General features: G+C 43.5%; 1 protein-coding gene across 2 annotated transcripts in view; it reads left to right on the forward strand.

Moving 5' to 3' along the window:
* The window catches only part of Asxl1 (ASXL transcriptional regulator 1), a 67,915-nt gene that overhangs the window by 49,383 nt on the left and 5,211 nt on the right, over positions 1 to 13,321 (forward strand). For both annotated transcript variants that reach the window (NM_001427647.1, XM_063283837.1), the window contains 8 exons: positions 6,346 to 6,466; positions 6,542 to 6,639; positions 7,512 to 7,605; positions 8,104 to 8,256; positions 8,384 to 8,547; positions 8,642 to 8,738; positions 11,201 to 11,306; positions 11,967 to 12,591. In NM_001427647.1, the coding sequence (NP_001414576.1) occupies positions 6,346 to 6,466; positions 6,542 to 6,639; positions 7,512 to 7,605; positions 8,104 to 8,256; positions 8,384 to 8,547; positions 8,642 to 8,738; positions 11,201 to 11,306; positions 11,967 to 12,591 (1,458 nt within the window). The remainder of the gene's footprint in view (positions 1 to 6,345; positions 6,467 to 6,541; positions 6,640 to 7,511; positions 7,606 to 8,103; positions 8,257 to 8,383; positions 8,548 to 8,641; positions 8,739 to 11,200; positions 11,307 to 11,966; positions 12,592 to 13,321) is intronic.

Below are 13,321 nucleotides of genomic sequence, written 5' to 3' on the forward strand. Positions count from 1 at the left end.
GTGGTTTAGAAGCACTTGTTTCATAACTGTTCACAACTCCAATACTAGAGGATCCTATGCCCTCTTCTGAACTCTGGGTACACAAACATACAAACAGGTAAAACACTCTGTACATAAACTAGAGAAATCTAAAATAATGTTAAAAGTGAAGTCGTAAGTGCACATAGAATTTGCTTTAATAATTTTATTCTTAATGATTTATTTATTAAAATTAAAACATAATTAGACATTTTAGATGAAGGTTTAATGGAACCAAGGTTCATAGACCATACAGTTTTCCCCGTTAGTGACCGGTTCAATGACTTCTTAGTATATTCAAAGGTTATAAACAGTACCATGGTATAATTCTAGAACATTTTCATTACCCCTAAAAGAAACAGACCTTTTAGTGATGTCATTCATTGTCCCCTCCTTTTAGACCCTAGCAACTACTTCATTTAATCACTGGCAAATTATTTAAAAGAAGCATTTCCCTGCTGAGCAATTTTTAAAAAGTGTCTTCAGATTATAATTATGTCACTTCCCTGTTCCCTTTTCTTTCTCCAACCCCCCCCCCTCGTGCCTTCCCACTTGTTCTCTTTCAAATTCATGGACTTTTTTCTCCTTTTTTTAATATGTATATATGTATGATGTATGTATGTGTGATATATATTCATGTATGTATTCCCAGATCCTGCTCAGTCTCTATGACATTACTTGTTTGAATGTCTTCAGAGCTGACCATTTGGTAACCAATGGATGTGCTCTTCCTGGGAAAGACTTTCCTAGCTGCTGCAGTCCTCTGTCTAGTGTTGAGGCCAGCTGAGCCTTCCCTTCTCCATTTCAGCTAGTCACTTAGTGGCATACTTGTTCAAGTCCTGCTTAGGCAGTCAGTCATGTTGGTGAGACTTCATGTTGTAGCTTCTGACATTTCTTTTTTTTTTTTTTTTAATTTAAGATCTTTATTAACATGTGCTTGCAGTTTGTTGACTGTTTTGAAAAAAATGAAGTTGTAAACTTTATTACAAATTGAAAATGAAGTTCTTAAAAATCTCAGCTCTTGTTCTTGCTCCTTGTTCTTTCCCTTTTGCCCTCTTTCCCTTTGTCCCTTCTCTCCCCATCCCTTTCCCCTCCTCCCCTCCACGTGCTCATGACTGGCCTTTACTTCTCTCTTCTTCTACTCTTCTTCTCTCATTAAACCTTTCCACAAGGGAAAAAAAATCTCAACTTGACCAGATATGAAACAATTTAAAAACCATTCAAGGTGTATTGAGAAAAACCAGACCTTTTTTTTTTTTTTTTTTTCGGAGCTGGGGACCGAACCCAGGGCCTTGCGCTTCCTAGGCAAGCGCTCTACCACTGAGCTAAATCCCCAACCCCCAGACCTTTTTTTTTTTTTCCCCCTTAAATACATTTGTCATTACCAAGAACAGACATCTTTAGGTAAAAATAATAAAAGCCCCATGTTGCATAATGCAGATAGTTCTAGTGGATCTGGTCAGTGGGCACAAAGCAAGCACTTAAGGTCTTCAGCTCCAATCTTTGTTCATATCTTATTGCTGGAATTTCATATTCATTTCTTCTTGTTAGATGACCAAACCAGATGATGGTAGAGGTAAGCCAGCCTCTGGAGTGGATGGATTCTCAGCTGGTGGATCGGCTGCTTTTGTTTTTTTGCCATCTTGTGGTTTAGGGTTCTCTGGGCATCTGCGTTAGTGATTGAAGTTGCCACGGTACCGACTTTAAAATGACTGTTGACCTTTGGTTTCATCTCCTTGATTTTCTTTGTCTTCTTCATTGCCACATCCTCTCTAGGCTGTCTTTGGCGAGGAGGGCCCCTGCAGAATTGTGGTCTGTAACCCCAATACATATTCTATCTCACTGGTCTACCTTGCTTTCCTGCACCCTGATTGTCAGCACCCTCTACCACTTCTCCTTGCACAGCGGGGTTAGAATATCGTGATCAGGTCTCCACATCTAGTAAGGTGGGAACCTTCTCCCGTGATAGGGCTGGCGTTGTTGGGCCTGGCCTTTGGGAGTGTTTTCTGATCCCTGCTCTTTTTGCCACTCTCACTATTCTGGTAATTTTGCTGGTAATTGTGTGGAGGACCCCTACGACGTGATTGGTGTCTGTAATGGTTAAGGTCTGCTACGTATTTACTGCCTTGAACTGGAACTCCACCAGGATCTGTAGCATTTGCTGCCTCTGCGCCCTTTTCTCCTTCAACATCAAACTCCATGGTCTCTCCATCTCCTACACTGCGAAGGTACTTCCTGGAGTTCTTCTTCTTTATGGCAGTCTGGGGTACAAATACTTCTTACCTGGTGTCATTCCTGTTGATGAAACTTTACCTGTTCTTACATTGAACCTTACATTTACTGTTCACAAAACCGTTGCAGTGGAGCCTGGCTTGGTGTCGGGGACAGCGTTGGCTGCTGAGTCTTCCCCTCACTGCTGATGATTGTGGTGATGGTGACAGGCCTGCACTGACAACTGCAGCTCCTCCCAGGTGTGATGGTGACTTGGCCAGTGGCAGCAGTGGGTCCCTCAGGGCTCTTCCGTTCCCCCTACCAATCGAACTACTTCTGACATTTCTAGGAGACAAAGTCTTACAGCAAACTCTAGCTCTTGGAATTTTTCTGCCTCTTCCAAAATGATCACTGAACCTTGGATATAAGAGTTGTGGTATGGATAAATTTACCCACTAGGACTGGGCTGCACAACTCTTCATCTTGATAGGTTGTGATTTTCTCTATCAGCCTCTGCTGCAAAAAGAAATTTTCCTGATGAAGAGTGTACTTTCCTGGCTAGATCCTGGAGAAGGAAGAATTCACAGAAGCTGGTGGATCTGTGAATTCAGTGCCAACTTGGTCACATAGTCTGCAGGCTACCCAGAGCAATCTAGTGAGACCCTGTCTTACAAAAGAGCTTTTGCCCTTATCCTGTTCTTGAAAGATACCTTTGATGTTTGGGGTCCTTTGCTTTCCTATATCGGGGAGGGGGTGGAGAGCTGGAGAGATGGCTCAGGGGTTAAGTCTACTTGCAAAGGACTCCAGTTCCTAGCATTCACATGGTGGCTCACAACCATCTATTCATTCCACTTCCAGAGGATTTGATGCCCTCTTCTGGTCTCTTTGGACACCGTGCATGCATGTGGTACACATATGTACACCTTGCAAGTAAAACACAAATTCACATAAAATAAATCTCAGGAAACAAGAATATGGGGGCTGGAGAGATGATGGTTCAGCAGTTAAGAGCCCTGGCTGTTAATACAACCTGAATTCAACTCCCAGAACCCACATGATGACTCCTAACCATCTGTAACTCCTGTTCCAGATCCGACACCCTTCTAGGCATTCATGTGGTGCACAGATACACAACATTCATATACAAGAAAATACATTTAAAAAACAGAAGCAAAACATGATTTTGCTCTTTACTTAGATTTACGCCTTCCTCATAATGTTACATTTTTTTCCTAAGATTGTATTTCTCTTGTGGAATTTATGCCTGGGTAATTTATAGTCTGTGTATTCTATCTTTTGTAATGTTTTTATTGATGTTAAGATTGCTTACATGTTTTGGAGGATATTTATGTATTTATGAATTAAGGGGGGTCTCATACAATTACCCTGGCTGTCCTGAGACTCATACTGTAATCAAGAATGACCTTACGGACTGGAATGATGGCTCAGTGGTTAAGAGCACTGACTGCTCTTCCAGAGGTCCTGAGTTCAAATCCCAGCAACCACATGGTGGCTCACAACCATCTGTAATGGAATCCAGTGCTCTCTTCTGGTGTGTCTGAAGACAACTACAGTGTACTTACATATAATAAATAAATCTTTAAAAAAAAAAAAAGAATGACCTCAAACACCTGGTCCTCTTCCTTCACCTCCCAAGTGTTCAGGTTGCAGAGAATCACTGATGTTAGGCAAGCATTCACCAACTGAACTATGTTTCCAACTATGTGGCTTGAATTTTGCATGTGTTTTTTACCCTCACAGTATGATCTGAGTCTCTGAAATCTTAGTTGTGGATATAGAATTCTCTGCTGCTTGTCTTCTAATCTTGTGTCTTCTTATCATGCACTGGTATGGAACTGTGGTGAACTGTTGAAGGGTTTGGGTCTTCTTAGGGTTTAGTTATTTGTAATTTGAATGGTCCTCAATTTCCCTTCTAAAAAGAGTACTTGCTTCTTGCCAAGGAAAGACACACGAAGAAAGGAAAATCCTACCTGGGATTTTCATTTTCCTAAAATTACGTGTGGGTACCCACAGAGGCCACAGGTGTGTGGAGACTTGGCAGCTTCGAGACACTGCATGTGCTGGGTGGACGTGGGTCCTCTGGACGAGCTGCACATGCTCTTGACTGCTGAGCCATCTCTCTGGGCCTTGCTTATTCTTTTTATTTGATGACCTGGAGTTGGCTATGTAGCCCAGGTGATCCTTGAACCTGCAATTCTCCTAACCTAGTTGATACTTAAATATTTAACGGGGTTGGGGATTTGGCTCAGTGGCAGAGCGCTTGCCTAGGAAGCGCAAGGCCCTGGGTTCGGTCCCCAGCTCCGAAAAAAAGAATAAAAAAAAAAAAATATTTAAGCATATATGGGGCCTGGTGAAAAGCACTTGTTGCCAAACTCGATGACCTGAGTTTTATCCTAGGGCCCACACAGTAGAAGGAGAGGGCTAACCTTGAAAAAAGGGGGTAACCTTAACTCCCATGTGTTTGCCCCCCCCCCCGTCAATTAAAACATGATAAAGGATTTTTGTAAAATGATACAGATAAGTAATAGGTAAATGTGAGCAAAACACTGCATGGAGATGCCTGTGGTGTTCTGTGACAGGGTCTCTGGAGATTTAGTCTTAACTCCTAAATAGGAAGACAGGGAATAACTAATGAGGACTTTTTTTTTTTAATGCCCAACAAGACTGAGATGTTGACTAACGGTGATCCTAGGTTTCATCGGCAACATAGTTGGGAGGTTTGTTGTTGTTTTTGTTTTTTTGAAGTTTTATTTATTTATAAGTACACTGTAGGTGTCTTCAGACACACCAGAAGAGGGCATCAGATGCCATTACAGATGGTTGTGAGCCACCATATGGTTGCTGGGATTTGAACTCAGGACCTCTGGAAGAGCAGTCAGTGCCCTTAACCACTGAGCCATCTCTCCAGCCCCATTGTTGTTTTTGTTTTTTGTTTTTTGTTTTTTTTTTTTGAAGTTTTATTTATTTATAAGTTGGGAGGTTTAGTTTACATGGAGATAAAAATTAAAACCATGGGCTGAAGAGATGGCTCAGTGGTTAAGAGCACTGACTGCTCTTCCAGAGGTCCTGAGTTCAAATCCCAGCAACCATATGGTGGCTCACAACCATCTGTAATGGGATCTGATGCCCTCTTCTGGTGTGTCTGAAGACAGCAACAATGTACTTAATATAGAATAAATAAATCTTTAAAAAAAAAATTAAAACCATGAAATACCATTGCCCATAGGATGGAAATACCAATACCAAATATTGGTAACTATGGGGGACCTGAGCTCTCACAGTGAATACTGTTGGGAGTGCTTAAGAGAGCTGGTAAACTTTTTTGTTTTGGTTTGGTTTTAGTTTTTGGGGTATGAGTACATGCCTGTGTGCGATGGTGCATGCCTGTTACCCCAGCATTTGGGAGGAGGAAGTAGAGACAAGGGAATTAAGAGTTCAAGTTGGAACTATACTTTCTCAAAAAGAAAATGATATTTTAAATCTTAGGATCAGTGAAACAGTCATAGAGGAAGTTGCAAACCCATCTTCAAAAGCATACGTTCTGTGTGCTTGCACTGTCTTTGGCGGTGTTTCTCTGGGCTCCAGGGGCCTTTGAGCTGATCTGTGCAGGGGGGGTACCCAGAGGTCCTCACATGGCCAGCACCTTGGTTCACCTGATTACTCTTCTCTGCAGAGCCTACTGTGAAGGCCACCTAATTATCTGATTTGCTTTGGTAAAACCAGCCCTTTTACCATACTGTGCTTTAAGTGTCCCAGAGATGGCTGCTTCAAGGAGCAGTTGATCTCCTCTGATCCACTGTTCAGTGGTAATGGAAAAGACCTGGTACCCCTCAGCCTGAAGCAGGGTCCAGCATTAGATTGACAATAGGACTCCACTCTAAGCCTATGGAGAAATTTCTGGATCTTTCTAGCCCTTCCCTTTGCATCCTTTACTGATAGCAACTGCTGAGAAACATCTGAGGAAATGAGCACGAGGGTCCTCTTAGCTTTTCAAAAAACAAAGAAACAAACAAAAAGCCTGTATTTAGGAATGTTTACTGTGCTCGTTGGATTTGAAAGGTTTTATTCACCTGAGTTTTAACTTTTCTGTCACAGAAAGATGCTGTGCAGTGGTCTAGAAATGTAGCTACACTGGATGGAGAAGAACCAGAGGACTCCGCTGATGTGGAAAGCTGTGGGTCTAATGAAGCCAGCACTGTGAGTGGTGAAAATGATGGTAAGTGCTAGAGCAAGAGTCAGGGAAAGACCAGGCAGTGCCAAGGGGCTCAGCTTTGGTTTCCTTGTCTTCCAGTGTCTCTGGATGAAACATCCTCAAATGCATCCTGCGCTACAGAGCCTCAGGGCAGGTCCCTCTCCAATCCCAGGGACGGCCACAGGGCTTCCTCACAGGTAATGGGCTCGATAGACACGATAGAAGAATCGTGTGGGTGAAAGCAGACATGTGACAGGGTTTGTCTGTCTTAAGCAGAGTGTCAAGAGATGTATTTGAAGAATGGAGAGAGTAAAATTCATTGTTTTACAGTGCTAGGGACTGAATCCAGGACTTTGTAGGTTAGGCAAACACTACCACTGAGCTATATCCTCAGCCCCATGTCACCTCCATCTGTGACTAGTTCCTTATCTCTAGGATGGGGACAACGTGTCTGATTCTTTTTTTACCCCCCAGCTAAGGGGAATGCTTAGTGCGTTGACATTGGTCCATACCTGTACTAACATTGCCTGGGAGCTCTTGTGTGCGTGTGAACTGGATTTTAAAGATTTTTTTTTCTTTTATGTGTATGAATGTTTTGCTTACATGTGTGTATGTGCAGAGTTTGTGTGTGTGTGTGTGTGGGAGGGGGGGTCTGGATTAGGACCAAGGAATCAAATCCTTTGGAACTAGAGCTACAGATGGGTGTGAGCTGCTATGTGTGTGCACGGAATCAAACCCACATCCTTTGGAAGGGTAGACAGTGTTCTTAACTACTGAACCATCTCTCCAATCCCTACATGAACTTTGAAATTTTATATGTGTGTATATGTGTGTTCACTTGCAACAGCAGTGGAGATCAATGGACAGCTTTGGAGAGTCAGTTCTCTTCCTCCCCTTTAGGATTTTGGGGTTGAAAAAAGGTTATCAGGTTTGTGCGGGAATAAATTCCTTTAGACACTGAGCCGCATCACTAGCCCTTGACATGAAAGAATAGGGCAGAGCTAAAGGAATGCTGTAGCACCCTACAGATTGACTCCTTGTTTCTTTTAAATCCCTTCTGGAAATACAGGCAAACAAACAAAAGAAAAGGACTGGGGTTATGCTGCCTCGTGTTGTTCTGACTCCTCTGAAGGTAAACGGGGCCCACGTTGAACCTGCATCGGGTATGTATAGTCTCAGTGGTTGTGGTCCTTTTTCCTAGGGTCCTGGGGACCTATCTCTGTCAGCAACTTTTGACTTAACAGTGTGATGCCGGTAGAGTTACTGAGTCCAAGAAAAGCCTTGAGAACCCAGGAAGGCAGTGGTATTGTATTGTATTGTATTGTATTGTATTGTATTGTATTGTATTGTATTGTATTGTATTGTATTGTATTGTATTGATTAGAGCTTTGTGCTGGGTTTTGCCATGAACCCTCTTCTTGACTCTAGGGTTGGCCATGAACATCTGATGATGGATGGCTCTGCCAGTGGTTTGGCATTATTTAGTGATATTTTAAGCCAGACCATGAGGTAATGGTCCCTGCCAACTCAGGGCTGGGAGCCAGAAGCATCCCTCTATTGACAGCAGCATGTCAGGGAGCGAGTGCTGGGAGAATTAAGCTTGTCTGAGAGCCACGAGTACAGCTTATGATGCTTCTGACAATGAAGTGCTGTGCCTTCAGGGTTCTCAGGCCGTCATGCAGATGGTGAGAGTGGCAGTCCATCCAGCAGCAGCAGCGGCTCTCTGGCTTTGGGCAACAGTACTATTCGAAGCCAGGCTGAGGTCACTCGGGACCCTGCCCCTCTCCTGAGAGGCTTCCGGAAGCCAGCCACAGGTGAGAAGGAGTCACATATTTCTCTGTCTGTAAAAGGGCTCTCTGCAGGACTGAGAGGTTGTTCTCTCAGGACGTTTTCCCCCTTTAAACTAAAAATCCTTACTTCTTGCTTCCAAAAAAATCACAGGTCAAATGAAGCGCAACAGAGGGGAAGAGGTAGATTTTGAGACGCCTGGGTCCATTCTTGTTAACACCAATCTCCGTGCTTTGATAAACTCTCGGACCTTCCATGCCCTGCCATCACACTTCCAGCAGCAACTCCTCTTCCTCCTGCCTGAAGTGGATAGACAGGTGCCTGTGCACAGTTCCTCTTGGTCGATGCCCGCGCGGGCTCCTGTTCTCTCAAGTTGCCTTATTGTGTCTGTCTTATCCTTTGCCCTTCTAGGTGGGGACGGATGGCCTGTTGCGCCTCAGCAGCAGTGCACTCAATAATGAGTTTTTCACCCACGCAGCTCAGAGCTGGAGGGAACGCCTGGCTGAAGGTGAGTAGATTCCATAGCATGTGGCCTGAGAGAGCTGTTGTGTGTGGTTATTTTGCAGCTCTGAGGTTGAGCATTCCTGCTTTTCCAGCAGACCCAGGTTTAATTCTTAGCACCTACGTAGAAACTCAGAATTGTCTTGTTACTCTAATTCTAGGAGGTCGAATGCCCTCCTCTGGCCTCCTAGGGAGCCAGGCACATACATGGTGCATGGACTTACATGCATCAGACACCCATACTCATCAAGAAAAGAAAACAACTTAAGCACTTCGTAATTCAGGCTTTTGCTAAGATCAAGTGTGTAAAATCCATGTGTTAATTTTCACCACTTTTTTTTCTGAGAAGATATTAATGTAAGGTGGGCTTGCTCATTGTACTAGTTCATGGTGGTTATTAATAGGGCACATTGCTCTGAAAACACCACATATTAGGAGTATTCATTCTATATATGTTCTTTTATCACTAAAACTGTATATACCTATACCTTTCAGTAATGGCATTGTGTGCATGTGTGAAGAAAAGCGCCCCAAGATGACATACTCATTGCCGCCATGCTCTCTTTCTGCCATGCTCTCTTTCTGCCATAGTCACTTAGAGTAGATACTAACTTCTCTGAATTTAGTTCTCTATAGTAGCTTCACGGTGAATGTGTGGAGAGGATCCAAGATTACCCCCTGAGTTTTGTTAATTTTGACAGTTTATGTACAGAGGTGGGGTTTATTACAGCAGAACAATATAAAGTAAGATCGGCAATGGAAAAAGGCACGCAGGTAACATACAGGGGCAGCCAGGCCCAGGTTTCTGAAACTTCTGTGGATTGAATCATAGGACATGAATGAATACCTCAGAAGTAAATTGTGATGGTGTGAAAATGTCTACCAGGGGGCTGGAAAGAAGGCTCAGCGGTTAAGAGTAGTGCTCTTCCAGAGGTCCTGAGTTAAATTCCCAGCAACCACATGGTGACTTATAACCATCTGTAATGTAATGTAAATTTGTGCCCTCTTCTGGCCTGCAGATAATAGCTGCCAGCAGAACACTGTATATATAATAAATAAATCTTTAAAAAAAAACAATGTCTACCAGAGAATTTTGGTAGACTTAGCACACGGGATTTTGTTTTGTTTTGCTCCTTAATTAGGAGTATGTGTGTCTTTGGATATGTGCACAAGAGTTGAAGTCCTTCCAGAAGCCATAGGTGTTCTTTTCCCTTAGAGGAAGTTAGTTGTAAATTACTTAACATGGATTCTTGGAGCCAAACTCTTTTTTTTTTTTTTTTTTTTTTTTTTGGTTCTTTTTTTCGGAGCTGGGGACTGAACCCAGGGCCTTGCGCTTCCGAGGTAAGCGCTCTACCACTGAGCTAAATCCCCAGCACCTGGAGCCAAACTCTTAACCACCAAGCCCTGGTACCCAGGGTTTTTATTAGGAGCTGCTTCTGTTGGAAGCCATTGCTAGTTCTAAAAGTTCTATTCATTGTTCATTTTTCACCAGCTTGTTTATCAAGAGGTATTAATATAAGGCATTAGTTCCTAAAAAGAAAGCAGGTGTCTTTAGCATGGGTAGTATTGTCAGCATCGAGAGCATAATGAACCACTCATCACTTAGGGTGGGCGAGTCCTTTAAATCCAGGCTCCCAGGTGCCACCAAATGGCCAGGCTCAAGGATAAAGCTCGAGAATGGTCTTTTGTTTTTCATTGTCTTGATGAATGTGTTGCTTGCTTTGGACTGATGATAGAGGAGTAGCTCTCTCTTAGATAGAATTATTAGTTCTGTCCTGAGTTAGAAGTATGCTCTGGGAGGTCCACTGACAGTTAGGAGTCAAATTCTCTGTTTTGTTTTGTTTTGTTTTGTTTTGTTTTGTTTTTTAAAAACTGCCTTGTAGGAGCTGGAGGAGATGGTCCCGTTGGTAAGCTGCTTACCGTGTAATCATAAAGACCTGATTTTAATCCCCGAATGCTCCCCCTCTACACACACACACACAAAACCTAGTGGTAGCCTGTTGTACATGCGCTATAGTAGCACGGCCAGCACTGAGTAGGTGGGAATCAGCAGCTTGTGGAGAGGTTCACTGCCAAGATAGCCTAGGCTGAGTAGTAAGTCCCAGTCTAGTGAAAGATCTTATTTCAAACAAAATATGTACATCTGGGTAGAGATGGCTCAGCAGTTAAGAGTACACCCTGCTCTTCCAGAAGACGTATTTAGTTTGGTGCACCCATGTTCCAGCTCAGTGGGGTCTTTTACCCTTTCCTAGCCTCAGCACATGGCATACACAGACACATACATAAAGATAAATCTTTAAAGCAAACCAGCCTTGATAATTCCCAAAGTTATCCTCTGCCCTCCACATGAGTGTATGGGCACACACCAAACAATAAAATGCTTGTTGTGGAACTAGAAGACTTCAATGTCTGTAGAACAGATACTTTAGTATCCAAAATTCATTAACTGGAAGTCATTTTTCTCTTTAGGTGAATTCACTCATGAGATGCAAGTCAGGCTAAGACAAGAAATGGAAAAGGAGAAGAAGGTGGAACAATGGAAGGAGAAGTTCTTTGAAGATTACTATGGACAGAAGTAAGGCCTTCAGTAGTATGAGTTCTCTCTGGGCATTTTGTTGGGACATAGGCAGTTGGTGTCCAAATACCTGCCATTTACAGTGGCCACTCATATCTGCACTTCTGTATGCATAGTTTGAACAAACTAAGGATTGTTTAAGGAGGAAACCATGGCTCTCTGTGCACTGATGAACACAGGACTAACTACTGCCGAGTATCACACTCAGTGAGGCTAGATCTGTAGACGTGATGCTGGGAAAGCTCCTTTTCTCCTTTTTTTTTTAAAGCCTCTGGGAGAAGACGTGGTAGAGTGTAAGTGTGTTTGTTTGGCATGTGGGAGGCCATGGATTGGAGTCCTAGCAACACTAAACAAAAAATAAAGTATCCAGGAGCATATAGATAGGTTATATTACAAACATGCTGTTTTGTCTAAGGGACTTAGAGATACTCAGAATGCCCTGTATACCAAGGACAGGTAGAGTATGTCCCTAAAGCCTGGGAATGACTAGGTGACTCACTTCACTATTACCCACAGGGAGCTATTGTCGTTTCTGCGCTTAGTGCTATGCAGTAGGCAGATTTGTTTCATTCTAGTGGTGTTATCTGGGTGTGTATTGTTCCAGAAATAAGAGAGAAACACTCTCTGGCCTGTAGTTAATGATGTGAGTTTGATTTGCAGATTGGGTTTGACCAAAGAAGAATCACTGCAGCAGAAAGAAGACCAGGAGGAGGCCAAAATCAAGAGTGGCTTTTGTGTCTCAGGGGAGTCAGTGCGGCCACAGCGTGGGCCCAACACCCGTCAACGGGACGGGCATTTTAAGAAACGTTCTCGGCCAGATCTCCGAACCAGATCTAGAAGGAATCTGTACAAAAAACAGGAGCCAGAACAAGCAGGGATTGCTAAAGATGCAAATGCTGCACCAGATGTTTCACTCTCTAAAGATGCTAAGACCGACTCACCAGGGGTGAACAGTCCCCCTGGGCCAGATGTGTCCTCCCCAGCATCTGGACAGGAGGGTCCCAAGTGTCCAAGTGAACCTGTGGCTTCCCAGATACAAACAGAAATGGACAACTTGGCCTGTGCCTCTACATCTCCAGACAGAACCCCTACCTTACCTCAGGACAGTGTGGATCAAGAGACAAAGGATCAGAAGAGGAAATCCTTTGAGCAGGAAGCCTCTGCATCCTTTCCCGAAAAGAAGCCCCGGCTTGAAGATCGTCAGTCCTTTCGTAACACAATTGAAAGTGTTCACACCGAAAAGCCACAGCCCACTAAAGAGGAGCCCAAAGTCCCGCCCATCCGGGTAAGATACTTGGCACTTACAGTCTCATGTATCAGATTTCTTTCTGAGGAGTATGAGTTCATTTGGCAGGGGCACGAATAAAGTAGAGGCTCCTTGGCCCTGGCATGAATTACGTGGTGTATAAAACTTTATTTAGGAAAACTTTTAATTGACTGACTTAGAAAAATACACTTCTCCCCTCCTCCTCCTCCTCCTCTTCCTCCTCTTCCTCCTCCTCCTCCTCTTCTTCCTCCTCCTCCTCTTCCTCCTCCTCTTTTTCCTCTCCCCTTCCTCCCCTTCTTCCTCCTCCTCTTTCTCCTCTCCTTCCTCTACCCTTCTTCCCTTTCCTCCTCTTCCTCCTCCTCCTCCTCCTCTTCATTTGTTTTGTTTTGCCAGAGAGAGGTTTTCCTGTGTATCCCTGACTGTTCTAGAACCCACTTTGTAGCCCAGGCTGGCCTTGAACTCAGAGATCTGCCTGCCTTGGCCTCCTGAGCACGGGGACTAAAGGTTTGCAACGCCACCATCCAGCAAATGAGTCACTTTTTTTTGTTAAAATTATCTCAAGGTCAAAATCCTGGGGTTTTATGTTTTTATTGTTAGATTGTTTCATAACTCATAAGATCCAATTAGAAATTAAATTTGAAAGATGGGTTTGATGGCCTATCTGTATAATCCCAGCACTTGGGGCCTAAGGCAGGAGGAGGATTGCCAATGTAAAGCCTTGTATCAGTGACTAAAGAGCTTGCTGCTA

Source organism: Rattus norvegicus, chromosome 3 (assembly GCF_036323735.1).
Source record: "Rattus norvegicus strain BN/NHsdMcwi chromosome 3, GRCr8, whole genome shotgun sequence".
NCBI lineage: Eukaryota > Metazoa > Chordata > Mammalia > Rodentia > Muridae > Rattus > Rattus norvegicus.